This window comes from Nyctereutes procyonoides, unplaced genomic scaffold (genome assembly GCF_905146905.1).
Source record: "Nyctereutes procyonoides isolate TBG_1078 unplaced genomic scaffold, NYPRO_anot_genome, whole genome shotgun sequence".
Taxonomy (NCBI): Eukaryota; Metazoa; Chordata; class Mammalia; order Carnivora; family Canidae; genus Nyctereutes; species Nyctereutes procyonoides.
In genome coordinates, this window is record NW_026575047.1 from 39,379,787 (window position 1) to 39,406,088 (window position 26,302).

The 26,302-nt window shown below is 48.1% G+C and overlaps 2 protein-coding genes across 8 annotated transcripts; both read left to right on the plus strand.

Moving 5' to 3' along the window:
- On the plus strand, positions 1–10,823 carry PEX11A (peroxisomal biogenesis factor 11 alpha). 5 transcript variants are annotated; one of them, XM_055326825.1, is made up of 3 exons: positions 9–200; positions 6,437–6,552; positions 8,782–10,823. In XM_055326825.1, exons 1-3 carry the CDS (start codon positions 145–147, stop codon positions 9,351–9,353), a joined length of 744 nt encoding a protein of 247 aa, XP_055182800.1. In that variant the 5' UTR covers positions 9–144; the 3' UTR covers positions 9,354–10,823. The 5 variants fall into 5 exon arrangements, with proteins under 5 accessions (XP_055182804.1, XP_055182800.1, XP_055182803.1 ...); XM_055326829.1 differs by lacking the exon at positions 6,437–6,552 and having other exon boundaries at positions 1–200; XM_055326828.1 differs by lacking the exon at positions 6,437–6,552 and having other exon boundaries at positions 185–200; positions 8,600–10,823.
- Positions 10,824–13,986: 3,163 nt separating this feature from the next.
- Positions 13,987–26,302, plus strand: PLIN1 (perilipin 1). Of its 3 annotated transcripts, XM_055326822.1 has the most exons (9): positions 13,987–14,123; positions 14,631–14,689; positions 17,037–17,241; positions 18,968–19,050; positions 20,333–20,597; positions 20,903–21,075; positions 23,190–23,378; positions 23,784–24,029; positions 24,914–26,302. In XM_055326822.1, the coding sequence occupies exons 2-9, from the start codon at positions 14,645–14,647 to the stop codon at positions 25,247–25,249; spliced, it is 1,542 nt and encodes a 513-aa protein (XP_055182797.1). In that variant the 5' UTR covers positions 13,987–14,123; positions 14,631–14,644; the 3' UTR covers positions 25,250–26,302. The 3 variants fall into 3 exon arrangements, with proteins under 3 accessions (XP_055182797.1, XP_055182796.1, XP_055182798.1); XM_055326821.1 differs by lacking the exon at positions 13,987–14,123 and having other exon boundaries at positions 14,437–14,689; XM_055326823.1 differs by lacking the exons at positions 13,987–14,123; positions 23,784–24,029 and having other exon boundaries at positions 14,437–14,689.

Consider the following 26,302-nt stretch of genomic DNA (forward strand, 5'->3'; position numbering starts at 1 on the left):
CCGGAAGCCCGTGAAGTCTCTCTTCCGAAGGCGCGCCCGCCCGGGTGGAGGCGGGGAGATTCAGCCTCTCCCGCAGGGACCCAGTGACACCTTTGAGGACTCGGGACCGAACCCGGAGCGACACGTGGCCTCGGGCCGGGCGCCATGGACGCCTTCACCCGCTTCACCAACCAGACCCAGGGCCGGGACCGACTCTTCAGGTGAGTCAGGTGCCGGCGGCCTGCACCCCTTCCTGGCGCTGCGACCCGAGCTGGTCCCGTGACCCCCGGCTCCCCGAGGAGGGACCCGCCCAGTGGACGGCGGCGGGACGGAATTGGGTTCCGAAGCCCTTCTCGCCGGCACTCTGCCGGACCGGGCCTCGCGGCCGCCCTGACCCCAACCACGGCACACGCACACCAATCCACCAGCGCTCTCCTAACCCGGGGAACACCGGGTCTTCTCCACTCGGCATTCCTCCCGGGAGTTATTTTTAAGAATTTAATTTTTGGGGGGACGCCTGGGTGGCTCAGCGGTTGAGCGTCAGGCACCCAGGCTCCGGGCGTGATCCTAGAATCCAGGATCGAGTCCCGCATCGGGCTCCCTGTGAGGAGTCTGCTTCTCCCTCTGCCTGTGTCTCTGCCTCTCTCTGTGTGTCTTTCATGAATAAATAAACAAAATCTTTTAAAATTTTTAATTTTTTAAAGTAATCTCTACACCACAGTGGGACTCGAACTGGCAACCCCGAGATCCAGAGTCCACCGCTCCACCGACTGAGCCAACTAGGCGTTCCCCGCTCCCCCCACCCCACCCCCGTTTGTTTATTTATTTATTTTTAAGATGAACTTTGGGCTGACATTTGTGGCCCGGGAAGCCAGCCACTTGGTTGTGGCTTCAAATACCCCCATGAAATGCTTATGGAGAGACAGAAATTGTATTTCTCTTCTATTATTGCCCTCCTATCTCACTGAGATTGTAGGGAAGTAAAGATTCTCCCTCTATCCTTAAGGTCTTTCAACTAGACTAAGAAATAAATGTACACGAAACAGGAAAAAAAAAAAAAGGTGTGTGCACAGAGTCCCAGTATTGAAATTAAGACCTAAAGAAATGACCCAGGGAGGCAGTTTGTCTACATTTTAGACAAACAGACAATATATTTGTGAAGAATTGGCAGGATAAAGAAAACAGGTGTTTTGGAGCTTCATTTAGGAGCGAATCCTAAATAGGATTTAGGCTGAAATAGTAAGATGAGAAGAAGAGAAAAATAAAAGTAACGAGGTTTGTTTCTATAGATTTCTCTGTTTTAAAGCCCCTATCTTTGGTGATAAGGAAGTCTTTTTACTTACTACAAGGAGGGTATTTTTTTCTCATGGGAGATGTGTTTCCTACTTTCTGGGGGATAGAGAAGGGTCTGAGTGTCCTTGTACTGCTGTTTCTTAAATAACTTTTATTTAGAATAATCTATATGCCAGAGTGGCACCTTTTGGGTTGGCCTACCCTTGGCCCCTACGGTTTCCCTTTCCGAAACTTCCCTGGAAGTTTCTTACATTAAAAGTTGAGCTGGTAGATTGTCCCATGTCCTTGAACCAGTGTCTTAGTTCCGACGATAGGTCATTTTGGTTAAACTCATTTCAGGAGGTGGTGACGCAAGTGTGTTCTAAGTTTGGCCAGGGTTCAAATTATCAGATTATAAATAAGGCATCTTTAGGGAAACAAAAGAAAAGCAATTAATGATTATATCAAATTATGAACCAGCTTCTGAGTTCTGAATGTAGCCAGTCAAAGATTTCTAGTTGTTAAGGTTTAAAGCATCTTTACATAAAGTGAGGGCAGGCAGTGGCAACCTGACAGAGTTTCTTGGTTTGTAGTTGAGTGTTTCTGGAGATCATCTTGAGTGGCTTGTAGAGCACCAGGCATGAAGATTGTTCATGTGTGAGCTGTTGTGACTTTTCTGAAGTTCACATCAAGTTGTTCATACTCAATTTGCAGGGCTTTAAGAAAAAGGGCAATCCTAGTTATCAAATGATTGCACGTCAAAAGGATAGGAAATACCAAAAATACTAGTTTGGAGAATTGTAACCAGGCTTCGGAAGAAGCTAGAAGAAATTAGGATCTAGCCCAGTTTATAAAGAATTGTATTTGAATCTAATTTCCACAAAGGTGTATTATTGAAACATAATTTTTTTCATATACTCACTCTCATTTTACCAAAGAGTGCCAAATCAAGACTAATTTCTTACAAAATAAATCTAGTTGGGATAAACTTGGCCTGATTATTTACAAAAATGCAGCAAAAAGCAAAAATAGTGATTAAACATATAGGCTCTTTTAAATCTGCTTTGCTGGAACTTTTTTTATTAGGAATCTCCATACTGAACTTTAAACAACCTCTTGAAGCCAGAAGCCAAGTCAAATATTGCCATCAGACTTCACCTGTAATACCAAGAGATTAAGGTTAATTCTTCTTGGGACGCTTGGGTGGCTCAGCGGTTGAGCGCCTGCCTTTGGCCCAGGGTGTGATCTTGGAGTCCCGGGATCGAGTCCCACGTCGGGCTCTCTGCGTGGAGCCTGCTCCTTCCTCTGCCTGCCTCTGCCCCCACCCCTCTCTGTCTCAAGAATAAATAAATAAAATCTAAAAAAAAAAAAAAAAGTTAATTCTTCTCTTCTTGAGGTCCCCAAAATACCCTGAGGTTCTTGGATCTGTCAGGAAGTGGCCTCCTTTACTCACCTGGTAAGGCTGCTGGGAGCCCTGTAAGCAAGCTCTCAGGCTCTTTTTCCAAAGGCCCTTACTGGCTCCTTATAGTCACCCTTACTGCCTTAAAACTGTCCAGTCATATCTGAGTTAATGCCTGTCTCCCAAGTGTGACATTCCAGTCAAAGCCTTGGTAATGTAACCCATGTTTCCACTTGTGTCCTGTTACAAGGAGAACTAATTCTTACTGAACTTACCTAAATATTGTCCAAAAAAAAAAAAATAGAATAATTCAATGAGCGTTTTTGAATTCTGGAGGGATCAGATAAGGAAAGAAAGAAATCGTTGTAAATCATAGGTTAAGGGCACCTGGGTGGCTCAGTGGTTGAGCGTCTGCCTTCGGCTCAGGTCATGGTCCCGGGGTCCCGGGATCGAGTCCCGCGTTGGGCTCCCTGCAGGAGCCTGCTTCTCTCTCTGCCTGTGTCTCTGCCTCTCTCTATCTCTGTCTCTCATGAACAAATAAATAAACTTTTAAAAAAAAATCATAGGTTAAGAGAAAAACTTTTCTTAAATCTGTAAAACAAAGCATTAAAAAATTAGCAATGTTCCAAGCAAAATTGTCAATTATAATCATTCTCCAAAGTTTATTTAGTCGTTATTTATTCTTGATCTGCTTAAATTCTTTTCTTCCATTAGTTCCAAAATTCCTTACTCAGTTCAGTATTATAATCTTAAGGTTATCGAAACCTTTATTTGTCAAAATTCATTTTTAGGAATCTCTCAAGATAAAACATATTTGCAGGAAGCTTTTGTAAAGGAATCTTGAGTAAAGTATTAACTGTCTATAAATGATAAAAATGTTAAAAATGGCCATGATTAAAGATCTGACTAAAGTTTGTTAGGAGGCAAGATTTCCTGTTCCTACATTTCCTACATAGAACATTTCAAAATATTTGATCATTTTACTTCTTAGTACAGGGAGGTTATTTTTCATGTGGGAGATATGTTTCCTGCTTTCTGGGGGTTGAAGGAGGCTCTGAGTGTCCATGTACCAGCTGTTTCTTCAGTAACTTTTATTTAAAATAATCAGTGTACAGATTTTGGGGCAGCCTGCTCTTGGCCCCTTCAAGATTCTGTGTGGAATAGTTTTGGTTTTTTTTTTTTAAGATTTTATTTATTCATGAGAGACACACAGAGAGAGAGAAAGAGAGGCAGAGACACAGGCAGAGGGAGAAGCAGGTTCCATGCAGGAAGCCCAACGTGGGACTCAATCCCGGGTCTCCAGGATCATGCCCTGGGCCGAAGGCAGGCACTAAACCGCTGAGCCACCCGGGCTGCCCAGTGTGTGGAATAGTTTTGTTAACCATAAAACAAAGTACAATATGGAGAGCACCAGAGTACAATATGGAGAGACAGAACTAACTGTACCTCTAAGGTGCATGCTATGCTGCTGGAAATACTAGACAGAGATTGTGCTTTTTTTGCTTTTTTTTTCTTTTTTTCTTTTTTTAATTTTTATTTCTTTATGATAGTCACAGAGAGAGAGAGAGAGAGGCAGAGACACAGGCAGAGGGAGAAGCAGGCTCCATGCACCGGGAGCCTGACGTGGGATTCGATCCCGGGTCTCCAGGATCGCGCCCTGGGCCAAAGGCAGGCGCCAAACCACTGCGCCACCCAGGGATCCCCCTTTTTTTTTTTCTTTTTTTTTTAAGATTTTATTTATTCACTTGAGAAAGAGAGAGCATGAGTGGGAGGAAGAGGAAGAAACAGACTCCCTGCTTAGCAGGGAGCCTGACATGGGGCTCTATCCCAGGACCCCAAGATCATGACCTGAGCCAAAGGCAGATGCTCAACCGCAGAGCCACCCAGGTGCCCTGAGATTGTGCTTTAACACTAATTAGTTTCCAATTAGTAACACTAATGATATTTCTTTTAGAAATTTGGTTGAAAAAAAAAAAGAAATTTGGTTGATTCTTAATAAAGAAAGAATAGTAAGGGTTGTGATTTCATTTAACATCTTTCCCTTCTCTTCTGGATGTGGAAGGGCTAAGACAGTCCATGAATGGCCCCGGTCATGAGACTTTTGGAAGCCGATTTTATCCAGATTTTGTTCTCAGTGTGTTACAACTGTTCATTCATTTAACCCTCATCACAACCCTAAGAGGTAGATACTCTAAATTATTCCCATTTTACAGATTGGGAAACTGAGGCAGAAGGTTAATAGGAACTAAGTGGCAGAACTGAGATTGAAATCCACATGGTTGACTCCAGTGCCCACATAGTAATAACCAACCCATACTACTGTTGTAATTAATTTGATGGATTTTTTAAATGGTTGCATTATATACAAGCTTCATTAAAATATAAGCCTTCTAATGCACTGCTCTCGGAGTGTACCCTGCAAGGTTTATCAGTGAGGTTGGTTCATAAACAAATTGTTTATGATATACTTTTCAGTAAGATCTGAGATCTCTAGTATTTATTTCCCAACACCCATGGTGATCTATAGCTCCCGTAAACTAACTGGCATTCATAAAATAATACCTTGGTTTGGGACACATTCCTGTTATTAGACCAAATCTGAAAAAGGGAGACTTATTGGTGTGACCAGCTTGAGCCCTATGGCCATGAAGCTACTTTATTTATTTATTTATTTTTTCATGAATCTACTTTAAAAGAGAGAGAAAGAGAGAGATTGATTCTTTTTAGTTCACCTCTAGTACCAAGTTCACCATTTTGGAAAATGTGCCACATTTTATTGAGCATAATATTGGTAGCTGACAGTGGTTCCAGTGCAGTTACAGGACTGTGGGAAACAGGCACCCACTTTGTTAAATATTAATGTGTTTAGATGTTTGATTCTGTGATATAAAATTTCTCATGTGTTACATTGCTGTTAGTAAGGATTGTTATTTATAGTCCTAGCAAAAATCACTTTACTGAATATTTAGTATTTTTAGGGAAAAAAACAAAACAAAACTAGTTAGGGTTTTATATAAATACAGGCTCGGGATCCCTGGGTGGCGCAGCGGTTTGGCGCCTGCCTTTGGCCCGGGGCGCGATCCTGGAGACCCGGGATCGAATCCCACATCGGGCTCCCGGTGCATGGAGCCTGCTTTTCCCTCTGCCTGTGTCTCTGCCTCTCTCTCTCTCTCTCTCTCTCTCTCTCTCTCTCTGTGACTATCATAAATAAATAAAAATTAAAAAATAAAGGCTCCTGCTTAATATTGAAAGACGAATATAAAAAGACATCTATACGTATTTATGTTGGTATGTATTTGATCTTCTTATAAAAAATTAAGCAATGTGCCAACTAAACTTTTCATTTGGTTCTGGTTTAAGTGTATGTCCAGTCATATCAGTAGTTGGTAGTAGGTAAAAATTTCATTTTAGAAATCTGAAAAATCATTCTATATAGGAGAAAATAAGGAATATGGAATACTGGAAACTTACCATGAGGGAGATATTTGTACATTTTACTGCTTTGACTACCCATTTCTCTGTGCCAGCAACAGGCCTCTTTAGGGGCTGTTCATTATTCCTGCAGAGTTCTGTTGCATTACCTTTGTGCCATATTTCCATCACATGTTCTACCCTTTGGCCCTTGGAGTGACTGTTGCAAAATTATGCTCTTGTAAGAGCCACTTCCATGAGAAATTGTCTTGGAAATTTTGCTTTTAGCAACACACTTTTCTGCTTTCCTTACTGCATGAATCAAATTTTGTTTGGTTTGTAAATCATTCTCCTCATTTTTTTTTTCCATTTCAGAGCCACTCAGTACACATGCATGTTGCTTAGATATTTGTTAGAGCCTAAAGCTGGCAAAGAGAAGGTGGTAATGAAGCTCAAGAAACTGGAGTCCAGTGTGAGCACTGGCCGTAAATGTAAGTACCTAGTCTCTTGAGGGACAGTGGCTCCTGGTTTCAAATCATCAGACCCTGTAATTCACAAAATGCTTTCTACTTTCTAGATCATTGATTTCTAATCCATCATGTTTTTTGATGAAGTTGACCAGTAAGGCTGCCCTCATGAAATGACAGGCCCAGAAAATTGGATGTTTTGCTACCGACCATTTGCAAACACCCTCCTATGTGCACACTTGGTGCTGTACTGTATCTTTTTGCTTAATCATAACCAGTGGACATATGGCATTTTGCTCGTCTTTCATTCTTAGAATTGTACAATGTTTTGGCAGTCCCTAACATGAGCTTCTGGCTCCTGGAAGGCCTTTGTATTTTCTAGAAGAGCAGAATAGCTTACCTTTTCTCCTTCTCTTGAGGGATTGCTAGAGGAAATTGATGGGGTGGTTCTCAGCCTGTTTGTGGGGTGGTTTCATGTTCAAGGCAAAAATGAAGTTAGTGTTTTGCACTCTATTAATTCAATTTAATAATAAAGCATACCGGGAAAACCTCGTACTTCTAATAACAATTTCATACCCAAATCTTAGTTGTTTGGTAAGAATCAGATGTTGTCACAGCAGGAAGGCGGAGATGTTAGAGTGGAATATAGAAATTAGATGGTGAACAATTATTTTTGCGTACCTACCTTAGGTATGGTGCTGAGCTTTATGAGACAAATAAGATTACATGGTGTAAATAATAAGATTTAGTGCCAAATATATTAGCTAGGATAGAGGAAAAGAAAAGTTTAGGAGGAAATGGAACTTGAGCTGTAGCTAGAGAATAAGGGAAGGAGAGCCTTTCTGAAGGATGATTTCCTCCATGAAGGCTCAGAACTGTTATGAACAGACCATTGTATTGGACGATCAATGAGGAAACTAGTTTGACAGAAGACTTAAATTTTCTTTTTTTTTTTGAAAAGATTTTATTTATTTATTCATGAGAGACACAGAGAGAGAGAGAGAGAGGCAGAGACACAGGCAGAAGGAGAAGCAGGCTCCATTCAGGGAGCCCGACGTGGGACTCAATCCCTGGCCTCCAGGATCAGGCCCTGGGCTGAAGGCAGCACTAAACTGCTGAGCCACTGGGGTGCCCAGAAGACTTAAATTTTCAAGTGGAGGCATGTTGGGGGTAGGGTGAGCTTTGGGGGATGGCTTTGAAGGATAGGATTAGAAGTTCTCAGATTCTTTAGTATCTTAGAACTCATAGGTCACTAGTCTCTGAAGTTGAGGAAGGAATTACCCAGGGCCATTCAGCCATTTTGATGCAAGAGTCCAAACTGGAACCCAGGATTATTCATTACATACTCTGTTTTGTGTTATTTTTGATATAATACCAGACATTCTCTTGAGATTATAAGTCTATTGAGGATATTAAGTGTTTGCTGAGTCAAAGATATGGTCCTTAATGGAAAATACTTCTTTTGTATTCTCCATAATGTTTAGGACTATAACTCATTCTGAGTAGATACTCAGTAAATACTTGTTGATTAATACATCCCCAATTAATTGAATTACATGCTCAGATATGGCTATGCCTTATAGTGGTTGATTGAATTCAACTAGGAGTCACATATGACAATATTAATAGTTTTCCTATCTTCTAAATCCTACCATCTCTACGGAGCTGAAGGGGCTTTGGGACACAGAGATGGCAAAATGATAATGGTGTTTTATTTAAAAACAAAAAACAAACAAACAAAAAAAGCAGTCTTTTGTCTGGAAAGTCAATAAAATCTAAGGTATCGGACTCTCTAAAAGGATATTGGCATTTGGGTCGGGAGGAATGGCCACAGTGAATCAAACCTTAATATGTGCAAAAATAAACAAGGAAGTAAATAAAGTTGCATCTAGACTTCATGTTATCATAGTACTACTTCTAAAGATGTAGAGCTGATAAGCTGATAATGGTAAAATGTCACAATCCACACTCATGATTGACCTTGCCTGAAGGATGTTGTAAGCCAGTGTTAAGGTATTCACTTGAATAGAAGTGATAAATTTAAAGAGTTGCTGTGTTTTATGCCTTCCAGGATCATTTTGGGTGTCCTTAATATGCTGTAAAGTCCTTCCTTATTCCTGAGTGAAGACTGAGCCTCAAATGACAGTCAGTTGTCAGAACACCAGCACTGGTCTCTCATCCTGATATAGGGATCCTGCCTTCATATCCCATAGTAACTAAATATTTGTTAACTGTTGTGGGTTCTTCTTGCAGGGTTCAGACTAGGCAATGTAGTACATGCTGTGCAGGCGACTCAGCAGAGCATTCATGCCACTGACCTGGTGCCCCGTGTATGCCTAACGTTAGCCAACGTGAACCGTGTGATTTATTTCATCTGTGATACCATCCTCTGGGTGAGGAGCGTAGGGCTAGCCTCTGGCATTAACAAAGAAAAATGGCGAATGTGGGCGGCCCGCCATTACTACTATTCTCTCCTGCTGAGCCTGGCCAGGGATCTGTATGAAATTTCCTTGCAGATGGAAAAGATTGCACACAACAGAGCAAAGAGGGAGAAGTCACTGTCTCAAGATCCTCTTGGGTACAACGTGGCTGATGAGGAAACAGAGTGGCTCCAGTCCTTTCTCCTTCTCTTATTCCGCTCTCTGAAGAAGCATCCTCCCTTGTTCCTGGACACAGTGAAGAACTTCTGCGATATCTTGAACCCCTTGGACCAGTTGGGGATCTATAAGTCCAATCCTGGCCTTATTGGACTTGGAGGTCTTGTGTCTTCCATAGCAGGCATCATCATAGTGGCATATCCTCAGATGAGGCTGAAGATGCACTGAAGTGGTTTCAGACTGAAGAGACAGCATCCTTAGGATGGACATTTTTGTGAGCCACAGACCATGCTATACTGAGCATAGAGACTCGTTCACGGGAGCATTTCATGACCAGCGATGTGAGCAGAGGTGGGGCCAAGAATGGAGAACAGGAGTGCCTGAAAATTTGTGTTTTTTAGAGAGATGGAGTGACTTCTGCATTTCTGAGTATTTTCTTTTCATCTAACACTTAATCGAGCATCTGATATGCTCGTAGTGGGAGCTTACTATTTGCTGAGTAGGTGAAAATTGAAAAAGGCCCAAACAATTGAACATTAATATACAGTGACCTTTTGGTTGTGTGCCTCACTCACTACTGTAGGTCTGATATCCAGCCCTCTCTCAGACCTAGTAGAGGCCTCTCATTCCTCTGACCAGATACCAACCCCAGCTCTTGCCTCCCCCCACTTCTCCATAGAGGCCCATGCCAAGGCACAGGGGAGCTAGGCTTATGTCCTTTTATCCTGTCATTTCTTTGTCCGGAAGTAGAATCAGAAATGCATCAGGTCCCTTCATGGTGTAAATGATGACTGGGTGGTGCAGTGAGTAAGCAGAAATCAGAAGCACATGGAAAGGACTAGAGTACCCGTAATATGGGAGGTCACAACAGGTGCTTGTGGGTAGCCTGTGACAGGTGGATGAAACAGGTTAAAAAAACAGGCCAGCATCTCATTCCTCTCACTCCCAATCCATTGTTCTTTCCAAAATAGTTTGTTGCCTTCCTGATTGAGTGGAAGTGTGAGACTCCAGAATCCTGTGTGAAAAGCCTTTTTTTAGAACTTTGTTAGTGGTTTATATAAAAAAAACTATCTAGATTTAGCAACTAGATTTTTTATTTAAAGCCATATAACAGTTTGGGTACTTATACATTAATTTTCATCAAAATTCATGCAGTTAAGAAATTTCACGAATACTCTGAATGAAGGAGCATCACAATTTTCTGTGATAAATCAGGCTTCATATGTGTGGGGTGGTTGGGGGAGTGGAAAGAGCAATAAGGGGCTACTGAGAAGACCATTTATTCATGGTCCTCCTTCCCATCTTGGGTGTTGAGTTCTTATTTGTGATTGCAGATCCTCCAATTGGAGGGCAGTGATATAGAAAAATAGGATGTTGTCAGGTAGGAAGCCAATATCAGTCCTATCAGTAAAGCCATTTCACTTACCTGAAGGGAAATGAGAAGAGAAATGCCACTAAATAAATTTCCCGTAAATGTGAATGAGATTCTTAAGAAGTAGACTTAGGTCCTTGGCTCTCTTATTTTTAAAGTGATTAGTCAAGATAACGAGATTTGAGGAAACACTTGGGGAATTTTAAGAGGAATGAAAGCTGCTAGGTCAGGGCAAGTAAAAAGTTTTAAGCAATTAAATATTACTTTGTCCAGATCCTTTACTATCAAAGGTTAATTATGTCTAATAAATTTCTAGACAAAAGACACTCTTGTATCTGTGAATATATTCTGGGAATGAAGAAGGGCGATCCAGAGATGATCAGAGTATACACAGTTGGTAGAGAGAGCTCCAGGAAAAATAAGCTCTCGCCTGGAGGACCCAAGCTGAGGAAGATGATCAAGAAAGCTTTAGATCAGAACATCTGGGTTGAAAGAGACCTCTGGGATGATCTCATCCAGGAGACGGTCTTCTGTATTAACTCTGTCAGATGGTGCTTTGGCTTCTGTCTGGAGAAGCTGGCCTCAAATCTGTGGTGGCATGTTATGGTGGTGTCCATCTTGGTACTTTTGTCCTCTAACTTAGGGTGGGTGATGAGTTTGGATAATACCCTTCTGGAATTTGAAAACCTTAATGGTACCCTGGTACATCCTTCCCTGTGCATCTTTCTTGTTTCTAACTACTTCCCCACTCCGAGCCTCCGCATTCATGAGGGGTTCTAAAAACTGAAGACATTCCTAATAGATGTACAGGCCAGTACATTCACAACTGAATATTGTTCCCTGAGAATTTATCCAACAACAGATGTTTGAATGCCATGCTTAGCTCTGGGATCTACTTTATACAGGAGGACCAAGGTCTCTATGCTCATGTGGAAAGGTAAAGGGGTGAGGGGGGTGCGGTGGGGTGGGGAGGAGGAGGAAAGAAGATAACTGTCCTTCAAGCTGAGGCTGGAAGACAGACTGCACCCAGGGGACCGCCCTAGGCCCTTTCACCACTCCTCACCTCTCACCCACATTCCAGACTCCCAGCCAAAGCTGCCAAAGGGTCAGCTTTGTCAACAGAGCTTTCCGGCACAGAGCCCTATACACTCTCTGGCCCAGAGCCGTTACTCCAAAGGCTTGGAACCGCCCTCTGGCCCAATTCTCCAGACACAGCCTCATGGATAATTTGTCCTGAATCCTGAAGTGAGGGCAGAGTCTCCTTTTTCAGGTGCTGCCTTTCCTCTCCATTACTGTCTTATATTTTATTTTTTTAATTTTATTTTTTAAGTGGATGATTTTTTTTTAAGATTTTATTTACTTGAGAGAGAGAGAGAGAGCATAAGCACAGAGCAGGAGAGGGAGAAGCAGACTCCCCACTGAGCAGCGAGCCCCTTGTGGGGTTTGATCCCAGGACTGTAGGATCAGGACCTGAGCTGGAGGCAGACGCTTAACCAGGCGAGCCACCCAGGTGCCCCACTGTCTTGTATTTTAAAAAGTCTGAGTTGGATCAGTATTAAATATATCATATATTTAGAACTCCTTTTGGAGGCTCCCTGCTTAACCCTCCTCCCTTTTTCTGACCTCTCATTCCCTGCCTTATTCTATCACAGATACAGACTTGATTACCAAGGATCTATGAGAAATCTTCCCACCTTCTGCCTCTTTCTCTTATTGCCCACAGCATACAATTTAGAGAGTCAGCAATAGAGGTTATTCTACCAATAACAAGGAAAATAAGTTTTGTCCCCTCATTATCCATTTTATTGTTACTAATAAAGCCCCAGCATGGAGCTTGAGCCCTCGACCCTGAGATCAAGAATTGCATGCTCTACAACTGAGCCAGCCTGGCACGCCCCATCCCCATTATCCATTTTATTTCTAATTTTTATTCACCTTTAAGCTTTTATTTATTTATTTGTGAAATAGAGAGATCAAGAGAGAGCATGAACTGGGGAGGTGAGGGGAGGAGCAGAGAGAGGGAGAAACAGACTTCCCATTGAGCAGGGAGCCCCATGTGGGGCTCCATCCCAGGACCCTGGGATCATAACCAGACCCTTAGCTGACTGAGTCATCAGGTGCCCCATTATCCATTTTAAAAAGCCCTTCTCAGATAATCTGAAAACTATGGCTTATACCACAGTCCTCTATCATCTTTGAAGCCAGGAACTGGAACTCAGGCTCTTGCCTGATTTGTTGCTAAGGAAGGGATGAGAAGTAATAGTTCTTGGTTGTCTAGATGCTATTGATCAGTAAGAGGATCCTGGTCAACACTAACACTTTTGCAGACTCCGCAAAATCCAGTTGGCTCTCCACAGCATATTCTGGTGGCACCTTAGACCAGGTAGAGTTCAATAAACTTCCTTGAAATCTAGTAATTCTAGAGGTTGAAATTCCCTGCTCAAAGGCTAGATTGTCAAGGAGTCAACCCCTAGCTCTTGTCCTTTTCTTCACTGAGAGCAATTTATCTCTCTCCTTTTAAGATTTTATTTATTTATTTGAGGGAGCATGCATGAGAGAGCATGCATCTGCGCACACACACAAGTGGAAAAGGAGCAAAGGGAGGAGGAGAGAGAGAAGCAATCTCCTTGCTGAGCAGGGAGCCCAGTGTGGGGCTTGATCCCAGGACCCTGAGATCATGACCTGAGCCAAAGACAGCTGCTTAACCAACTGAGCCACCCAGACACCCCGAGAGTAATTTATCTTAGTAACCAAAGAGTAGTAAGTACATTCAAGTGAACTTCCTGTGTGGGTTTAAATCTTACTGTTCAAAATTTGCTCTTAATAGTAAATAGTAAGGATGAGGAAAATGGGTTGAAAACTCTTACAGGAGACTCTGTGAAAAAGGAGCCAAGGATTATAGAACTTTAGAATTTATGAGTTTAATGACATTTAATCCCAACACCTTCCTTCTGGAAGAAGGAAGAACTGGGGCCAGAAACATGTTACAGAAGGGATATTTCGGGAACCTGGGTGGCTCAGTGGTTGAGCATCTGCCTTCAGCTCAGATCATGATCCCAGGGTCCTGGGATCGAGTCCCACATCGGGCTCCCCACAGGGAGCCTGTTTCTCCCTCTGCCTAGGTCTCTGCCTCTCTGTGTGTGTCTCTCATGAATAAATAAATAAGATATTAGAAAAAAAACCCACAGATATTTCATGGCTCTGGAATAAGAACCCTCCTGGAGCTGCATCTCTGTCAATTCCGCGACCCTCTTCCTCCTAGTTGGCTAAATCTCCTTACAGAGGTTGGGATATATGTTCAGGGGACCCTGGCTCAAAAAAAACCATGACAACTGGCTGACCCCATGTCCTCTTCCTCCCTGCCCTCCTCTAGCTGGAAGGTGTTAGTAGCATTGCCCAAGGCTTCCCTGGATCAGCTAGAATTGTCTCTGCTGGGGGAGACGCTCAGCAACCTGGGCTCTGAGACAGACAGCATCAGCTAGTGTGAGTGCGGGGGTCCAGAAACATCTGCCTTCCCTGGTTTGTTTCTGAGAGGTAAAGGGAAGAAGCTGATGGTGGGGGTCTCCTGAGAACGTCCCTGAAGATGAAGAGGCCTACAAAGAATCCACTGAGAGAGATCATTCAAGGTGAATGACCAAGAGTGTAGGGTAGATATGCTGGGGCACTAGCTTTTCCAGATCACAGCTGAAATAGCTGGTTTTAAGTGACTAGTTGCTTCCTCACTGAGCATTCAGGGAATGGTGGCAGTTAGGGTTGCTTAAAAAGAGAGGAGTTAATGCAGAACTTTTTCATCAGAAAAGACTAAACTTGAAACTTACTCTTTTAGTCTCGTGGATCTTCTTCTGGGAGCCCCTTACCTCCATATAAAACCTCTTCTCTCTTACCCTTATTTGTCATTTCTTACCCCAAACCCTTATAAGAAACATCAATCTTGACAAGTAGGCTGTGGGGCAGCTCCTCCCAGTGGGGCCCTAGGGAGTGGCCGCCTGTCTGTGACACTTACCCTCCAACCTGATGTCTTCTGTTGAGGGAGCTGGAGCTCCCAGCAGCCTGGGCCCAGTTGGAGCTAGGGGACTGATCCTACAGGCCTCCAGCTGAGGGCTTTCTGATGGACCTGCAACTCTGCCTTGCAGCTTGAAGAGCTACGATGGCAGTCAACAAGGGCCCCACCTTGCCGGATGGAGATCTCCCTGTAAGTAGCTTGGGCTTATATGAGAAGTGGGGGGACCACTGAGCAGGGGAGGAAGGAGCCGGAAAAGAGGTTCAGGGGACTCAGAACAAATTCTGTCTAGATTGTGTCCCTCTTTTGTTGACCATCATGTCTTCATTACTCTTGCCCTCAGTACCTTTGGTAGGGGGGCTCTTAGAGGATCAGGGGGAGTGCCTACGGAAAACTGAGCTCCTCAGAGGAAAAGAACAGAAATATTGGCTGAGGGTAAGGAGAGGAAGGGAGCTACTGCGTTCTGAGCGCTGATGCAAAGGCCCGTGCTTTACTCACCCAGGCGGGATATAGATTCAAATGCCGAGCCACTGCCTTCTGTAATTCCAGGGTGTCATGCATGTTCTAGAATATGTGAATGCACCTCTTTGAGTTATGCGGTGCGCGGCCTGAGCTGTATGTTGGAGGAGCATTGCTTCCGGGGTTCTGTGTGCAGCCTGACTTTCACTGTGACTTGGAGCAGTCTGAGACTTTGAAGTGTACCTGATGCCTCCAGGCCAGGCCTCGGATTTAGGCACAGTTCAGGTAGTTGGTGAAACTTTAAAAACTGTGAACCTATATAACACCCATCTTGTCCCAAGTTAGGCTTTAGCTAGCGTTTGCACTCAGAATCACCATTAGGCTTTATATTAAATCATAGAGCAGGGACGCCTGGGTGGCTCAGTGGTTGGGCGTCTGCCTTTGGCTCAGGGCATGATCTCAGGGTCCCAGGATTGAGTCCCACATCAGGCCCCTTGCAGGGAACCTGCTTCTCCCTCTGCCTGTGTCTCTCTGTGTGTCTCTCATGAATAAATGAATGAAATCTTTGAAATCAATCAATCAATCATAGAGCACAGAAGCATAAAATGAACCAGTGCATAGTTAATCCAGCCTAACAGTGGGTGGTTTATTCCCTTCTCAGGACCTCTCTCTATCCCTCTTTGGCTTTGCCTACAACAACCCCAGAAGGCTCTGTCCAAATGTTAAAATATACTCTTATTTACAGTCATAATCTTTTTCTAGTTCAAATTTCAAACTTGGCTGCAAAATGAGAGTGAAAATATTGTAACCTGTTGTTACAAGTCTCCTTCATGGGTCTCTGAACTCAACCTACAAATAGAAGAGGCTAGGTCCTTGACCCCAGAGGACCTGTTCAAACTGCAGAGAGAGCTCCAGCGTCTAAGTCAGGACCCGGGGCACTTCCTCCTTTTTACTTTTCATGTGGAGAATCCTTAGCACTCTTGAGTGGACAGAAGACTATTAACACCCTACACTAGCTTCAACAGCCATTAATCCCATGGCCAGTCTTTTGGCCCTTGAAGCACTTGAAGCACTTGAAACATAGTCTGAGTGCTCTATGTTTAAGAAAGGCAGCACTAAGCTGTAGCATATCCAGAGGGGACTACCAGACCAGGGCAGTAAGCTAAGTTAGGATCTTAAGCTAGTTAGCACCCGAGAGGGATCACTGAAGGCAGACATACTGCCTTCAAATATGTGGAAGGCCATGCATGGTGAAATAGATTTTCCCATGAATGATGAAATCGATTTGCTCAGTGTTGCTCCAGAGGGCAGAGGGCAGAGGGCAGAGCAGCGGGTAAGGGCGCTTTGCGCTCAGTGGTGCAGTCCAACAAGGGCCACAGGCCACTCTATGAGGTCCATCTAAGGAGGCATCTAAATACAAGCCTGCCTGAGAGACTATGGGAAGCCCTTTTGCTACAGAGGCTCCTGGAGGCCCAAACATCTGTGATTCTGTGCTGTTGGGCAGATCTAAACTTACCCCACCACCACCACCCCGGGTGCAGTCCTGATTGACTTATTCAGCCAGCGTCACTGTACAGGCTCTAGGCTAGACAGTGGGGACCCAGTGATGACAGTCCCCTGGGAGAGAGATGAGTACACACACAATCCCAGCACAGCACCATGTGAGGAATGTAGAGACGAGCCAGGGAAGGAGTGATGGCTGCTGATGTGAGCGTGGAGGGGTGGGAGGCTTCAGAGCAGCAGAGGCTCCAGCTGTGTCTTGAGGGAGTGGCATTCTGCCAGATAGAAAGGAGTATGGGAGGGAAGGGGGAGCACGCACGGGCAGGCGAACAGCATCCGCAGGCCGAGAGGCTGTGTTCCAGCAGCTCCCCAGAGCTTGGACCGAGCCAGGAGAGTGGCAGGCTGGCTCTGGTTTTTCCTGTTGGCCATCCAGAAACCTCGGTGGCCTGCCCCCTCCCCACCCAGGTCACTGGGACACAGGCTTGCCTCATCAGTGGGCTGCATGACCCAGGGCCACCTCCCCGAGAGGCAGGAGTGTGCAGGGGAGCACCATGATTGTCTTCCTTCCTTCTGGCACTAGGAGCAGGAAAACGTGTTGCAGCGGGTCCTGCAGCTGCCAGTGGTGAGCGGCACCTGTGAGTGCTTCCAGAAGACCTACACCAGCACCAAGGAAGCCTACCCACTAGTGGCCTCTGTATGCAATGCCTACGAGAAGGGCGTGCAGGGCGCCAGCAGCCTGGCGGCCTGGAGCATGGAGCCGGTGGTCCGCAGGCTGTCCACCCAGTGTGAGTCCTCGTGGCACTTGCAGGCTGCCACCCATCATTCTCTCACTGTCTGATAGCTTGCTTGTCTGTCTGCCAATATTTCTGTGCACCTTTTTGCCTGTCTGACTGCCTTTCTAACCACCTACATCCCATTACATGATCTTATCTACAGATACAGGTGATACAGTTACAGATGGCTGTAGGTATAGGTACGGATGTAGACATACATCTCTCTTCATCTGTAGATCTGGCCATCTACAGCCCAGTCGTCATTTTCCTGGGATGACAGTGACAGGCCAAAGAATTGGCAGGGGAAGGGATGGGCAGAGCTGTGTGGGCAGTGGTGGGAGTGGGGCTCATGGTAGAGCAGATATGCACTTTGGCCCCAAATCGGGCAGCAGCAGTAGGAACTAGCAGAGTCTGACACAGAAGCAGGGGCAGCAGACACTAGGTCTGGCCCAGCAGAGCCTTGAGGTGGCAGAGTGGCTGGGGGATGGCTCAGAGGGGGATGGGAAGACCTCTGGGCCCAGCAGCAGAGAGGTAGCAGCCAGGGTCCTGTCCATGCGAGCCCTACTACCTGACCCAGCCCAATTCAAATTGTTCTGCCCCATTTGAAAATATGGTCTCCAAAGAAAGGCTCTTTTGTTATTATTTTTTTTAATTCCAGTACAGTTAACATATGGTGTTATGCTAATTTCAGGCATGCAATATAGTGATTCAGCAATTCATCATGCAGTGCTCATCATGACAAGTGCCTCCCTCTTGACAGGGCTGAGGGAAATTCCAGTAGCACCAAGAAATCTAGAACCTTCTATCATCCTGATTAGAGAACTATGGGTATCTGAGGATTCCACCCTGGGCTAGCCTCCCTGCCTACAAACTCGTTAAATAATTTTTCTGGGTCTCATTTTGTCCAATCAGAAGGTGGCCCATGTCATCTGGGCTCTTCTTTTGCTTGAGAATTTTGGGAAGAAAGGTAAGCTATCTGGAGAGAGAATATATGAAAAAAAAAATATAGAGAACTAATCTCCATGTTCATGACTGCAAAGCTCTGTCTTCAGCAGCCCTTGGGCAGTAGCTCCTAGAAGCATCTGCATCCTCTGGCACTTGCTCCCCTCTCTGGGGGAGCTCCTTTCTCTTTCCTGTGACCCTGTTCCCATTTTTGATCATCTTACTCCTTGAGGGTAGAAGGAAGGACGTGGATAGTCTGGGGCCTGGGGCCGGCTGCAGCTCAGACCTGGTCACCCCTAGGACTAAGCAGTGCCGGCCCTACCCCCACAAAGCCCACCCAAAGGCCCTGCTGCCCCTCCTCTCACACCTTCACTCCCCTTGTCCTTCATGCCTACCCAGACCTTACCCAGAGAGGGGAGAGACCAGTATGTGCTGGTGAGTCACAGAGTCCCTGCTGCTTCCTCCTCACCCCAACCCTGCGAGGTAGGCACCACTAGTCCACATTTAACAAATGGGGAGCAGGTTGACACTTGCCCAGAGCTGCAGTCTGCGGGTGCATGCTCAGGGCTTTGAGATCTGCCTGACTCCAGAGCTCCTACACAGAGGGAAGACATGGGCCCAACCTCTAGGAGTCACGGAGGATGGGGGCTAAAGGTGCCGGGAGAGGGGGGTGGAGCTCAGGTTCCAAGATGCTTTGGAAGCAGCAGGGCTGGGGGGTTTTGAGGGCTCCGAGATGCCTTCTTTGGCACACTGCCAGGTCCTCACGGCTCACCCCACTGTGGCCCTTCACTTCTAGTCACAGCTGCCAATGAGCTGGCCTGCCGTGGCCTAGACCACCTAGAGGAAAAGATCCCAGCCCTCCAGTACCCTCCTGAGAAGGTGAGCCCCTTCCCCGTCTCTAGTGTCTCTAGTGTGCCGGTACTCTGGGAGGGAAGGGCACAGGGCTACGACTACCAGTCTTTCATTTCAATGCAAGTGCCATCCAAGTTTGTGGGTGGCTGCCTGCCCCTAAGGCCAAACAGTGGGCTTGTTCCTCTCCCTGTGGTGCCAAATGAGGGCAGGCTTTCTGGAAAGCAGGAACGGCCTAGGGGCAAACTCAAACAGGGACTTGCGGTGGGTCCCACTGCTTCTGATGCCACCATTCCCCCTCCCCCATCCCAGGATACTCAGTGGGTCTGCCCTGGGCCACTTGGTAACTATAGTCACCTAAGATTGTGAGCTGTACTCATCAGATCTTGTGCAGTCCCGCGTCCTCAAAATCAACCCTTTATGGACCATGAGACTGAAAAAATCACTTTACCTAGCTATATATTCATTGGGCATCTAGTAACTAAGGGCCATATCAGGTGCTTTTGGGGAATTACTGACCAACTATCTCCTCATCCCACAAACATTTACTGAGCCCTACCCTGTGCCAGGGGCCATGATGCGATTTATGGGGCCTTCCCAATTTAATCTTCTCTTGTCAACCCTCTGGGACAGAGTGAGTATCCTCATTTTACAGATGAGAAAACCAGTGATTTCTCCCTGGCCACACAGCCTTAAGTGGAGGCCACATGAGAGCAGGTGTGTTGGCTCAGAGGCCTGTGCTCTTCACATGTTTCCAGATGAAGGGCATCTTTGTCACAAAAGAGCTTCCAGATGAATAGGAGGGAAAGAGAAATTATTCCAATATGGAGCTGGTAGGAAGATCAGCCACATATTTGAATCAGTCTAAACGAAGATGGGGATGTGTGTTCTGAGGGATGGACAGACAAGACATTCAAGGAATTTGAGAGTGAAGTTGCCTTATGTGCATGATAATATCAACGCCGGTGTCACCAAGGGGGTTCAGTTAGCTAGGATCTTGACAGGCCGAAGTGGAGCGTGAAGAAGCTGGAGATTCATGCCCAGGGACGACTGGAGCCCTTTCCCTTTAAAGCCCAGCTTAACCAAGGAGCCTGGATATTGGTGCCACTCCACTGGGCCTGTATTTTATTTTTTAAGTAAGCTCTATGCCCAATGTAGGGCTTGAACTCACGACTCCGAGAGCAAGGTTACCTGCTCTACCAACTAAGTCAGCCAGATACTCCCCACCTCGGCCTTTAGGTGAGACCTTCCTGGACGCTGGGCTCAGGGCTACCAGACCCACAGGCCTGACTCCCCTCCCCATTTCCCCCAGATTGCCTCTGAGCTGAAGGACACCATCTCTACTCGCCTTCGCAGTGCCAGGAATAGCATCAGTGTGCCCATCGCCAGCACTTCGGACAAGGTCCTAGGGGCCGCTCTGGCCAGCTGTGAGCTCGCCTGGGGGGTAGCCAAAGACACTGCTGAGTATGCTGCCAACACCCGGGCGGGCCGGCTGGCCTCTGGAGGGGCCGACTTGGCCCTGGGTGGTGTTGAGAAGGTGGTAGAGTTCCTCCTCCCTTCAGCCAAGGAAGACTCAGGTATCTACTGCTGGGGGGCTGGCAGACCTGCCCTGGGAAGGGAATTGACTGCCCACGCTGCCTGGGAATTAGCAAGAGGCAGCCAGGGTGCACCCGGCCACTACTCTGGAACAGGGAAGGCCCAGCAAGATTTCCAGATGGATCTATCCTAAGTTAGCCTCCTCTCTCCATTTGTAAGTGGGGAAAGTGAGTGACCCAAGTGGTGGACCTAGGGTGACCTCTTTCCAACCCTAGACACAGCCCAGCTCCTCCAGCCCCTCTCTCTCTGATCAGCTTTCCTTTCTTTCCCCCTAAATCTCACCCAGCCCCTGCTCCAGGACACCAGCAGACCCAGAAGCCCCCCAAAGCCAAGCCGAGCCTTGTGCACAGGGTTGGGGCCCTGGCCAACATCCTCTCTCGACACACCTTCCAGACCACAGCCCGGGCACTGAAGCAGGGCCAGGCCCTGGCCATGTGGATCCCAGGCGTGGCACCCCTGGTGAGTGTCTGCCCTGAGTTCTGGCTGACCCCCCAGTCTGTGTCTCTCTCATCCCTCCTCCAGCTTGGGCTGGGGCTTTTGGTCTAAGGACAAGAGGCCTTATGGGGACCGAAGGCCAGTCTTCTGGGCTTTAGGAGAGAGAAAGGACAGGACGTGAGCCAAGGGCAAGCCACCCACTTCTGTCTCTCTCCCTCTCCCTCTGAGTCCCACCCCCCAGCATTCATCCTGGCAAAGGGGTTTCTTGCCATGGGCTCTCTCCCACCTATGAGGGAGCAGAGACCCCCAGCTGCTATCCAGGCACTGGGGAGTGTCACCTGTAAATAGGCAAGGCCCCAAACCCCTTCTCTTGGGGAGAGAGTGCTGGCGGGGCTGCATCCCTGACTGACCTCAGGTTTTAAAAATTTCTCTTCTAGAAGCGTCTAATTTGCATCCTACTTGCACCTAAAGTAAAGCTGCCTTTTCTAGACCTGGGCAGGGCTAACCCCCCACCATATCCCACTCCCCACTGTGTATTTTAGCAGATATAGACTGGATTTTTTTTATAAGGACCTTTAAGTAAGAAACTAAGGCCAAAATAAAGGAAATAAAAATTGAAAATTAAAGCATAAAGGTCAGCAAACAAAACAACCACTTCTCAGCCATCATTTGGGTGACACTTTTATTTATTTTTAAGATTTTATTTATTTGATTGAGAGAGAGCACAAGTGGGGTGTGTGGCAGGCAGACGGAGAGGGAGAAGCAGGCTCCCCACTGAGCAGAGAGCCCTATGTGGGGCTCCATCCCAGGACCCCAGGATCATGAGCTGAAGGCAGACACTTAACCAACTGAGCCACTGAGGCGCCCCTGGGTGACACTTTAAAAAGCATCATCAGGACTGACTCATTCACTCAAATGCTTGCTGAAAACCTACTAGGAGTCAGGTTCTGTGGCTCCAGTAGGGATACAGGAGTATCACTGTCCCGTGTGTTGGGGATCAGTTACCTACCAGTGGGGGCCGCAACTAACCCTTGTCCCAGCCTTATGTGTAGTCAGGAGGGCCTTCTGTACCATGCAACCTCAGGCACCCTATTCACATAGAACTTAATGTTGTCCCCTGAAGTTCTGTGGTGAAGACACCCTGTTTGTAGAGCTCCCTGGGATGAGGAATGAGCCAAGCTCTGCCTCAAGGGGACACTAGCCCACCTGCCCAGGTCTGTTTTCGCCCATGGGATACTGGAGTCCTCTTGATTTTTTTTCACTCTTTAAAGATCTCCAAGGAGTATCTACTAAAGTTTAACACACCTACCCTCCAAGACTCAGCAATTCAACCCAACAGAAATGAGAGCTTCTGTTCCCCAAAAGACAGGTCAATATGTTCCTATCAGTCTTTATCCTTCACCAAGAACTGAAAACAAAACAACACCAAGAGCAGAGTGGGTAAATTGTGGTAGATATACATGATATATGACCCAGAAGTGAAAAAGAAGGGGCTATTTAGAGGCACAATATCACAGATGAGTCTCACAACATCATGTTGAACAAAAGAAGTTTCTCATGAAAGGAGACACATCGCAATAGTCCATTTATATGGATTTCAGAAACAGGAAAAACCAGTGCATGGTGGCAGAGGTCAACATGTGGTCCCTCTTGGAGGGGGTTACTGACTGGGAGGGGGGCAACCACATGGCAGATTTTGGGGGTGTTGAAAATCACCTATATCTTGTCCTGTGGTAGTTACAGAAATGTGTGCTTCTAAAAGTTCACAGAGCTACCCACTAATGATGTGTGTGCTCTAGGTATGCAAGTTATCACTTGAGGACAGGTTTTATTATTTTTTAAATATATTTTTTAAGGATTTTATTTATCCATGAGAGACAGAGAGGCAGAGACACAAGCAGAGAGAGAAGCAGGCTCCATGCAGGGAGCCTGATGTGGGACTCGATCTCGGGACTCCAGGATCACGCCCTGGGCCAAAGGCAGCGCTAAACCGCTGAGCCACCCAGGCATCCCTCGATAGGTTTTAGACACAGCCTGCTGGGGCCAGGCCCTGGGGGTGAGGGAATTTGCCCTCTGGAGCTGCCTGGCAGGTGCCGTGAAGCCAACAGCCTGTCTGGCCTTCTCCCCACCACCCCCAGAGCAGTCTGGCCCAGTGGGGCGCATCGGTAGCCATGCAGGTGGTGCCCCGGCGGCAGAGTGAGGTGCGGGTGCCCTGGCTGCACAACCTCACTGCCTCCCAGGAGGAGGATCACAATGACCAGACAGACACCGAGGGAGAGGAGACAGAGGAGGAGAAATCAGACACCGAGGAGAACAAGCTCAGTGAGGTAAGGGAGCAAGTAGAAGCCCAGTGGGGAGGTGGCCACCTCGAGGTCCCACAGGCCACTGAGGGGATGTGAAGCAGAGGCAATGGATGAAACAAGTCTCTGCCCCCAGGCCCAGAGACATCGTGCAGGCCTGCTGCGCTGTTCACTGTTCTCTCAGCAGACCCTCCCAGCAGCCTCACCAAGTAGGCAGGGCAGAGACGGTCTTTCCCATTTTGCAGATGAAGAAGCAGGTCCAGAGAGGGGAAGTGACCTGCCCAAGGCCACACAGCTGGAAGAAATTGGCAGACAGTTTTTTTTGATTAGGTGTCCAAGTTCTTTCCCTCCACTCGGGGGGGTGGGGGGAGGTGGAGGGATCAGGGCCATGGGTGGGGCTGCAGGAGGTGCTGACCTAGCTCTGGCCCCCAGGTAGCAGCCCTGCCCAGCCCACAAGGCCTCCTGGGCAGTGTGGCCCACACGCTGCAGAAGGCCGTCCAGAGCACCATCTCAGCCGTGACATGGGCACCTGCGGCCGTGCTGGGCTCAGCAGCGAGGATGCTACACCTCGCCCCAGCCCGTGCTGTCTCCTCCACCAAAGGGAGGGCCATGTCCCTGTCAGACGCCCTGAAGGGCGTCACTGACAACGTGGTGGACACAGTCGTGCACTATGTCCCGGTGAGTCCCACCCCAGGGTCCGGGGAAGGACAGGTAAAGCAGATTTGACTGAAGGGGCTGCAGCAGTCCTGCCTTCCCCAAACTCCTTGGCGGGCTCCGGTCCTCAGAGCTCCAGAAACATTTTGACAAACTGCACCCTTGACGAAGGGGGCCCTTTGCTAGCCCGGCAGAGAGTGTAGAGACCCTGGCCCTGGCCTGAGACCTTTCCCTCACATCCTCCCTTCTGACCCTCAGTCTGGGGGTTCCCAGTGGCCCAGCCATCCCCCCCCCAGGGGGTTTGCATGCTGCTCCCTGCTGCCCATCTCGATAGTATCACCTATAACCAACAGGAAAAACCCGAGAGACACCAATACTGTCTCTTTTGGGGGTCCCCAGGCCCCTTCCCAGAGCAAGTTTTGGGTTGTGCAGGCTCCAGGGGGGCCAGGGACACACCAGACCCCTCAGAGCAAGGGTTGGGGGCAGAAATTACTCAACACCTCCAGAAGCATGCAGGGCTCTTGGCTGCCAGCCTGTTCACCTTGGGCTCCCAACAGGGCCCGGCATGGGCCCCCTGACCCAGACAGGGACAGGGTGTGGGCTGTGCTTAGGCCCAAGGGGGCGGGGCTGTGTGGGAAAGCCGCTGACCTTCCAGGAGGGAGACCCGAGGGGTCCAGACACTCTGGGAGGGGGGCTGCCGGCCTCGCCTTAGGGGTCTGGGCCGCGGAGACCACCGGAGAGGGCAAGCCGTCCCGGTCTCCCCTGCGCCGCCCCGGTCCCACCCCAGGCGGTGCGCTCCGGAGGGCCGCTCCCGGGAGGCGCGCGCGCGACGGTCCCTGAGAAAGGCGGGCGGGAGGCGCGGGGCCGGGTGCAGGCCGGGGACCCTAACGCGGCCGCCGCGCCCTCAGCTCCCCAGGCTGTCGCTGATGGAGCCCGAGAGCGAATTCCGGGACATCGAGGAGGCCGGGCGCCGGGAGGCGGAGCGCAGGGCGTCTGGGGCGCCGGAGCCCACGCCGCGCCCCCCGCAGCCCCGCGGCGGCCCGCGGCCCGCGCGCAGCCCCGGGGCGCCCCCCGGCCCGGGACCCGAGGACAGGCTGGACGCGCCCGCCGCGCCGCGCCCCGCCTTCCCGGCGGCGGCCCGCGAGAAGCCCACGCGCAGGGTCAGCGACAGCTTCTTCCGGCCGAGCGTCATGGAGCCCATCCTGGGCCGCGCGCAGTACAGCCAGCTGCGCAAGAAGAGCTGAGCCGCGCGCCGCCGCGCCCCGGAGCTGCCGAGGCGCGCGGCGTCCCGGCCCCGCCTAAGGGCTTCGCGGTCACAACCTGTGTTTAAGAAGCATCCGAGCAGGGCTTGCTTTGACTCCACGCTTGGCGGCTTTGTGTTTTGTTCTGTTCTGTGTTGTAAACGAAGGGATTACTTGTCTGACTTGATCTCTCACCTCTTTAACCAAAGTTGCGGCCAAATGACATTTGACAATTTCCAAAATTAAGCAGGAGTCTCTGACGTGTGTATAAAGGCCTGAGCTCGGGGATTCCTCTGAGTATTCCTCCAGGCTCCTGCTTCGAAGGGAGCGTCGATTAGGTGCAAAAGCGGTTGTATGTTCATATTAAAGACGCCCCCGCGCCCCGCTTACTGAGCGCGCGGGACTCCGCAGGGTGAGCCCCGGCCTGAGCTCTGCAGCGCCACCTCCTGGCTCACGGCCACACTGCCACTCGCATCCTGCCCGCCTTGCCGCCGCGCATTCACTCATCCACCGCCCTTTGAAGGCGGGCGCCCCCCGCTGCCGGGGGACGGCAAACGGCGACTACCTAGACCATACGTGTGGACGCTAGTAGTCACAATTCATTCCAAGCCCTATTTCTGAAAATTTCAATATTTGGTAAACCTAGGGAATGCGTATATATATTTTAATTCAAATATTGCAAAAGGGTGTGTGTCCTCTCTGACCCATTCCCCTTCACAAAAACCACCGCGCTGCCAGTCTCTGGTGTATCCTGGAGGTCCAGGCCGCGCATGTGAAACCCATGTGCGGAGCCCCGTTCCCCCCCTCCCCGCCCCCCGTTTTGCCCACACAGCTGCGGGATGATATCCTGCTTTCTTGATTGAACAATACATCTTAGAGATCTTTTTGTTTCAGCACCATAAATCCTCCTTGCTCTGTTTAATGGCCATGTAGTAAGTGTTTCATGATGTAGATGTGCTATCCGTGGTTTCCTATTGATGGATTTTTAGGTTGTTTCCTTTTTTTTTTTTCTTTTGGTCCTGCAAACAGTGCCTCAATAAATGTCTGCATATAAAA